The sequence below is a fragment of the Candoia aspera genome, chromosome 4 (assembly GCF_035149785.1).
Source record: "Candoia aspera isolate rCanAsp1 chromosome 4, rCanAsp1.hap2, whole genome shotgun sequence".
Taxonomy (NCBI): Eukaryota; Metazoa; Chordata; class Lepidosauria; order Squamata; family Boidae; genus Candoia; species Candoia aspera.
In genome coordinates this window covers 87,585,081-87,593,593 of record NC_086156.1, presented here as the reverse complement: position 1 = coordinate 87,593,593, position 8,513 = coordinate 87,585,081, and the positions used below count along the sequence as shown (strand labels likewise).

The following is an 8,513-nucleotide window of genomic DNA, read 5'->3' as shown; positions in this document are numbered from 1 at the left end:
TTTTGATGAGGGCTGTGTAGACCCACAAGCACAGGATCCCGCCATTGGCTGGATGCAGAAACTGATTCTCATGGTGGTCACAATGTATAGTTTAATGGAGCCCAGATGGCTAAATATTGCTATAAACCACTACCATGAACAAGCAAGCTTCTGAGGGTCCTAAGATATGAAATAAACCAATCCACAAAAGGCATCAGTTGAACTAGATATAGTTATTTCTTTGCAGTTGTTCTGCCAGTATCTTAGTGAGTTTGGTTAACTGTAGGGTATCTGTAGACTGGCCATAGAAGCAGTAAAAAAATTAAACGTGGATAAAGAAAGAGACTATTTTGAATTATTGAAAAGTTCAGGATGGTGTCTGGGAGTTTAACAAAAATAAACAAGTATCACAGTGCAAAGAACACTATGTGAAAATCCTGTTGATCAAGGAACCCAACTAATTCAGATTCAGTCACTATGGTCAAATTAGGGTCATCCACCTCCTCTGTTTTAATGGGCAAGAGGGAAATAAAATGGCTACTAGATCTGAACTCCAAAAAATCTGGATGGCCACTAGATGGCAGAAAAGAGACACAGAAAATGTTTTCTTCCATCTAGTGATAATCCAGATTTTTGCACTCAGATCTAGTGCCAACAACATCAATAACAACTGGGGCACTGGAAGAGAAGGTTAAAAAACAAATGGGCAGTTATTTGGCTACTAAGAATTTTTTACTGAGAAAATACCCTACAAAGAAGAATGGATTTAATTAGCAGAAAGCTTATACTGACAAGATCAACATGATCCATCTGCCCAGCAGTCAATTTTCTTAGAATGTACAGTAGGTATCTACATACACTTGTCATTTTTGGTGCTAAATAACAGAAAATTATTAAAATAGAAAATAGAATTAAAATAGAAAATAGAGCCAGTTTGATCTAGTGGTTAAGGCAACAGGCTAGAAACCAGGAATCTGTGAGTTCTAGTCCTGCCTTAGGCACAAAAGCCATCTGGGTGACCTTGGGCCAGTCCCTCTCTCTCAGCCCAATCCACCTCACAGGGTTGTTGTTGTGGGGAAAATAGGAGGAGGAAGGAGTATTAGGTATGTTCACCACCTTGAGTTATTTATAAAAATAATAAAGGCAGGATAAAAATAAATAAATAAAATTGAGCTAGCTATCTTGTGACTTACAAAATCATAGAAAGTCAAACTATGTATTATTTATAAAGGTGTGTTAAGAAAGCCATTTTTTCCCCTAAAGAGACAATTTTGGGAAGACCCACTTCTAACTGAAGGTCTCAATTAGAGGAGAAGTCTAACCCATATAGCCCATTTTCCCATTCAAAATCATTCCTGCAACTTAATTCTCATTCCCTTTCAGGATTCTAACTGTGCATAGATCCTATTTTCAATGCCAAAACTCAGTTCTGGAATCTATGAAATGATAGTGGAGTTTCTGAGTATGCACATTTTTCTTAAAACATTTATCTTGAAGTAACTACAAATAGCTCTCCAAATGCAGAGAAATATAGGCCAGAGGACACCTTCTGAGCAGATTTGAATTCTGTACTTTTTCTGATTGTCTTAGTTAAGGTTTGGTAACAGATAAATATTAACTGAGAGGCAACTTGCCAAAGACCACGTGTAACCATTTGGCTATCTATCCACTCTCCTGCAAAATGAAGAAAATGTGTCCAATTCCTTCTTCCCCAAGATTTATGACTGAATGAGTATGAAGCATTGAAAAAATTGTTCTCATATCTTGGCTTGACATTGCAAACTAATTTTTGAGAGGCAATGTGGTATAATGATTAGCAAGATGGACTTGGAGCATGGAGGCCTAGGATCAAATCTACCCCGCTATTATGCTTAGCAGGGGTGACCTTGTATAGTCCCTCTTTTGTAGCCTAACTCATCTTGCAGAACTGTTGCGAGGTTAAAATGGAGAAAGGACACCGTATATTTTACTTTGTGTCTGTCTTCACCCTCAGCCGTTGCCTAGACTGGATCTTTGATGACTCCCTGTCCAAACCTATAGCGATAATTCTAGCATGGACTCCTGAGAAAGCTGTACATGGGACACCTGCTAATGCTAATACTAGTTGGCTCATTTCACAAGACACACTAACTCAATATTTCATAAACTCTAATTGTGGAATGTCACTGCTTTCCAAAGGTGTAGGGCTTGGGGCCATTCAGTTTCACCAGCCGAGCAAATATCTTGTCCATAATAAAATGGATTTTTCCCACTCAAATGTTACATTGAAACACTTGCAGAAAAAAATCATCACTGGAAAACTTTTGGATGAACATTCATAGGGAACATGAACATATAAGTGGAAATATTGTTTTTGTTTGTTTGTTTGTCTCTGTACAATCAAGACCAGCAATCGAAACAGGATGAATGTTACACTGATTCTAAGATGTTCTTTGAAAAAAACAAAAAACAACCCTCATCCAGATATTGATGTACTTGGCCATCAAAAGTACACTCAGTTATCCTGTTAATATTTACAGTATAATCAATGCATTTAATATCAGGGGGAAAGAATCTAATTAAAGCATGTTTTATGTCAACATTCCTTTTAACTCCCCCCCTTTTTAAAAGCAACATTTATAGATATTGTGATAAAAGGAACGTATTGCTGGTGTTCGATGATCTGGAGAAGTTTAAGAAACACTGCACTGAATCCTAAAACCAGATTAAGAAACATAATTGCTATGTTCATATAACACGCTATTCCCAGTAAACCATATCATGGTTTGATGTGATGGCTGCATTCATACAATCTGCTAGAATTTCACAAAATACTGAACCACGGCCTTATTTTAGTTCAGTATGTTTTGTGAACCCAGCTACTCTATTTCATGACATTAATTAAACACTGAGCAGAGATTTCATAGTACTTAGTTAGGAACTTTATGGAAATGCATCTCCCTCTGCTAGTCTGTGTGTGAGACTGGAACTGCTGTTTTAAGTTGAGAGATTAAGTCTATCAAGGTCCACTTTGAACTTTAAACTTTATCTTGGAATAAGCAGTTGGTTCCTCTGAGGCACTATCACAGCTCCTTCTCTTCTTCCTCCACAGATGTCCAAAGGCATCCTCTGCTCTTCTGAGACCCTTCCCACACGGAAGGCATCCAAGTATTCTCAACATTGTCACCTTAATGACAATGATCATAATACACTCAAAGGGCTGGCTACATAGCACCCATGGGTGCTATGTTCCCTGACATGCTACTGGATGGTGCTCAGGCATCATATATTAATACAGATGAAGCTATTAAATCATACACACATGCACTCACACTCACACAATTCATGAAATAGCCATTTCGTACATGCTCTCTATGTTCTCACTTGAAATCTCCTTGTGGCCACATTTAATTTAAAGAAGACATTTAAAAAAGAATACATCTCATGTTGCTATTAGCACCTAAAACTGTGTGACATTGGGCAATGCTGCCTGTTGCCTATAGAGGTTAATAACTGCTGTACTCTCGATCTCTTTGGGATTAAGTGTTTTCTCAAAAAATGAGTCAAAATTTACCTGCAGGCATTTTTCTGAGGAAAGATCTTACTTTTTCTCAGCCACATTGTTTTCCTATCTGGGTTGGGAATTCTGAGAACTTCAGATTATGTTTTACTTCTTCTTCTGACGTAATTTTGGCTGTGGGTACGATGAAGCATGCTTCACTAATGATATGATTGCTGATGCAATCGGGGGTGGGATCTGCACAGCAACTATTGACCCCTTTAGGCTGCTGAGGGTGTGCCTCTTCTGCTCCAGTCACTAAACAGTGCTCTCTATGGCCAGTCTGGCTGGGGCTGCCTGAGAGGCCAGATGCCTGGTTTCTGCAGAGCCATCTGGCTGAAGGGTGCTTTCTGAAGCACTTGTCAGGTCTTGCATGGGCTCTTTATAAGCACAGGTTTGGTGCTTCTTGGAAAGAAGATTAGATCTATGTTTCAAAATCAGGAATAGTGCTCTCTTCACAGAGCATTAATCCTATGCTGCTGTAATGGGCAGAAGGAATAACACTGAGGAACAGGAGGAAGAGCTGCATCCAAAATAATAGTCAGATAAAAGAAATCTGAGTCCAGGCCAGACTGGTAACCCGAGTAAGCATCTCAGATAAGACCCACTCTAGTTCTCATGAAGATAAAGGGAGGGAAGAGGAAGCATATTCAGACTTGCAAGATTCTGTTACTGTAACCTTACAATAAAAGTAGTATTAGCATGTGTGACTTTGGTTTCCTAGTCTGGTTTACCTTGGAAGGCTGACAGCTGCACAGAGAGTTGGTCTCTACTGAAGAAAGAAAGGTGAGTTCTGCCAGCTGTGTGTTGCTGGTTCTGTTGCCACTGGGAACATTAAATATCTTCCACTGCTTCTGCCAAGAAGGATTTTGTGTGACTACTTTTTACAATGTCTCTGACTTTGGGGGCTGACAACACTTTGCTTTTTTCATTCTGGCCATCCATGGGCTACTTCTAGGTGCTGCTGTCCACAAAGACAGAACTTGACCCTTTGCCAGCACTGGCATTCTCTTGCAGCACTAGTCAGGGGCAGAACTTGCTCATTAGCAATCACTTCTTCCTGCTTCATACAATGCTCCTCTTCCAGTTCTGCATCCTGTCAGCTAGCCTATTTTTGGATGTGAGTTTAATGCTCTTTCAGAAGAGCACTAGACCCGTGACCAGAAATAGCCTGATATGAGATTCTGTGCCAGTGCCTTCTTAGGTGGGCATCTTTACAAGTAGCTAAACCCACCATTCCAAGCAGCCACTTATATTCACTCAGCCCATTCATATTAAGAAAAGATTGGTGGTGGTTTTCCCATGGGCAGGGAATGCTTGGTGGGAAGAGACACAAAGCTCATGTAATCTACTCATTGTTTCCTTAACTTGCCCCCATTAAACCAGTAAAGAGAGCACCATTTGTTGATCTCATTATAGAGGCAGAATAGGACTTGACAGGCAGCAAATTTTATATAGGCATACTTTTCTGACAGCTTCACTCTCTATAGATGGAAGAGTCATTAAAATATTTTCCAAACATCAAGGACTGTTTTAACACAGCCTTCTGCTTGTGACCATAATTTCAAAACACAGTGGATGCACAAGGCTGGGGATAATACAAATGATACAAATTGTGTGATGTTGCTCAGTTTAGCAGAAGAGCAGAATTAAAAAAAAAGTGTCAGTGAACTACCAGGTAATTTTCAGCCCCTGAGGCTTACAATTCCCAATAGTCAGCATGTGAGAAGGAGGAGGAGGAGAAATTTTTGTTTGGTAAAAAGAAGAGCATTATAAGTCTTCCTTGTTATCAAGCTATAAAAGGAATTTATAGTTATTTGAGGGACCGCCTCTCCCCAGTCACATTTACCTATCCCATCAGGTCCAGCAGAAGGGACATGTTGCAGGTCCCATCCACTGAGGAATGTCATCTGATGAGACCCAGGAGGAGAGCCTTTTCTACTACGGCACCTGCCCTCTGGAACACCATCCCCCCCGAGGTCAGAAGGGCCTGAAGACCTGGCTTTGCCAGCTGGCCTGGGGATCGGGTAGTGGTGGTGCAGAGCCTGAAAAATGGAAATCCTGTTAGTGAGATTGATTGCGCTTTTCTGCAGATAATGGTTTTTTAAAATTCTTTAAATTGTTTTTATTGTTTTAATGGTCTTTTGCTGTTAGGATTTTGGTTATTTTTGTGTTGTTGTTTTGGGGTTTTAACTCTGAAAGTTGCCCAGAGTTATGCACAGTATGTGAGATGGGCAGCTGTATAAATCAAACAAATAAATAAATTTCTAATATTTTCAAAGGCTTATTGATATCACTCAGGAGATGAAAGTATGGTTCTGTCCTAACAAGCAGGAACTGCGCTGAGACGAGGAATAAGTCTCTAGTGTTTTATTACTGCTACATTAGACAGAAAATCCTAACAAACTGAAGAAGCGTGAGAAAACCCATACGGATAAACCCCAAAAGTCAAGGTGGATCTGTTCTGTGTCTCTTTGAATGACTGCTCAAATTCTCGCTACTACGCATGCGTTTTCCCCCCTGGATAGGGGCCCCCTCCTGCTCACCATCAGTGCTCATGACAGGTTCCTACAAAAAGCTTTTGAGAAACCATTTGCTTATTATTTCTGAGATAACTGCTTTTCAAGGGCAAAATCTTCTCCTATGGAAAATCTCTACCTCACACTATAAAAATAGATAATTTAATATGCAAATATAGCTAGATGATTTTTGATTGGAGGGAATTTGATTTAATGTGATATGTGCCAAACATCAGAATGGTAATCTTATGCCCTGTTTTCATTGAGCTGATTCTGTACACACACACACAGACACGAGTTCTTGAACAGGACATTGTTCCTGTTCAAGGCACACCTATTCACTTCAACGAGGGACTTCATGCCATGAAGGTGATGAGATTCAACTCATCAAAGCAAGAGGCAACACAAGGTGCCTTTGTACACCACTTCACATCACTTCTCAGCTGTCTCTCAGCCTCTTCAGTGGTTACAAAAGCTAAAAGAGGCTTCCAGTAACTAACAGTGTCAGAAGAGGTTTTGGGTCACATGCAGCATCTCTGTAGGAGCTTCATCCATATTTTGCAAGTATTGGAGAACATCAGCTACCTCTGGCATAAGCTGTCAAGCTCCTACTGCTAATTTCTGAAGGATTAGGTTTTAATCTGTTCCCCAGCAGTGTGAACCTGACAGGTATATACAGCTTTTAGCAGTTAAAGTGTTAAACTAGGAGTATGGGGATCCAGATTCTGGTCCACCGTCAGCCATGGAAAGTCACTGGGCACCTTTGGACCAGTAATTCTTTCTTAGCCCAACAGACTTTACAGAATTCATATTGTGGGGAAAAGTAAGAGAAGGAAGCAATATGTATGTTGTTTTGTACTTCTGAATGAAAGGCAATATATAAATAGAATGAATAAATACAATTTGGACTCCAACAAATAACTGGATCTAGATGGAAGAGGCTCTTTTGAGGCTGAATACCCTCCTCACAGCTGTCTTCATTTCTTTGTTCCTCAGACAGTATATTATAGGGTTCAGCATTGGTGTTACCACATTGTAGAGCACTGAAGCCAAGGTGTCCATAAAGAGAGAGTGGCTGCTGCTGGGCCTGTTGTAATTGAACGTGCAGGTGGCATAAAACAAGGTGACCACAGTGAGGTGTGAGGTACAGGTGGAAAAAGCTTTGTGGCGGCCTTGAGTGGAGCGGATCTTCAAGACTGCCATTACAATGTAGGCATAAGAAACCATGATGCAAAGAAAGGGACTGATGCCAAGGATCATGGTCACTGCCAGCAGTGTCATTTGATTAGGGAAGGTGTCCACACAAGACAGCTTGAGGAGCTGGGGGACATCGCAGAAAATATGTTCAAGGCTATGAGAAGCACAAAAGGGGAGTTGGGCTGTCATGACAGTGTGTAGGATTGAATTGAGAAAACCACAACTCCAGGAGGCCACTGCCATCCCACTACACACTTTACTATTCATGAAGACCCCATAGTTGAGGGGATAACAGATGGCAATGTATCGGTCATAGGCCATTGTGGCCAGAAGGAGACACTCAACTCCTACAAAAGCCACAAGAAAGTACAGTTGGGCCAGACAGCCCTGGATGGAAATAGTCTTTGTCTCTGTCAACAGATTCTTAAGCAAGTGGGGTAGCGTAACAGATGTGTAACAAATGTCAAGGAACGACAGGTGCCGGATGAAAAAGTACATGGGAGTTTGAAGGCCAACATCCAGCCATGTGGTAGTCAGGATTAGTCCATTGCCAAACAAGATAGTGAGGTACATAATGAAAAACAGGATAAAGAACAAAGCTTGGGGCTCAGGGAAGTTGGCATAGCCTAGGAAAGCAAATTCTCTTCTATTAGCAGTTTGATTTCCAATTTGCTCCATGTTTTATATCTGAAATGAGGAAAAGGGCATGGTGAAAAACCAAAAAATAAAATATATAGCTGGACATTTTGCTTACTTCTACCCACACAACTGTTCAGATCTTTTCCAGCACTATTCACATGCATTTATCTTATTTGCATCTGTGTGTCATGTAATAGTCATATATTTTCCCCAAACAAGCAAGTACAGAAAAAGTTATAAGAATGGAACCTATTCTAACTGTATACAAATAATTTCCTCCTCATGGCTTTAAGAGGTTGTACAATTGTAGATACACATACCTGATAGCAAACTCCTTTACGCTCAAAGAAACCTATTCCTGACTACTGCAACCTACAAGATTGCACTGATGCCATTGAAAATATACTGCAACACTTTTTAAACTGTTTTAATAAGAATGTTCCTATTATCTTCTAAACCCATTTTGAAAAATAAGTCTAATGAAATGGAAGTTGGTCAGATTTCCCCACTCCTGGATTGAAGTGCTCTGTACCCATCTTTGAATTTGCAGGAAACTACACTTGCATAAAACATGCTGTCCCCTTTGCCAATTCTTAGTCTGCCATTTTTGCTTTTGTTTCTAGTCACTGAAAGCACTTGAT

At 40.3% G+C, this 8,513-nt stretch overlaps 1 protein-coding gene across 1 annotated transcript; it reads right to left on the bottom strand.

The window, feature by feature from the left end:
* Positions 1 to 6,963: 6,963 nt before the first annotated feature.
* On the bottom strand, positions 6,964 to 7,911 carry LOC134496086 (olfactory receptor 5V1-like). Its single transcript, XM_063301843.1, has one exon. The coding sequence runs from the start codon at positions 7,909 to 7,911 to the stop codon at positions 6,964 to 6,966; it is 948 nt and encodes a 315-aa protein (XP_063157913.1).
* Between the last annotated feature and the right edge of the window lie 602 nt (positions 7,912 to 8,513).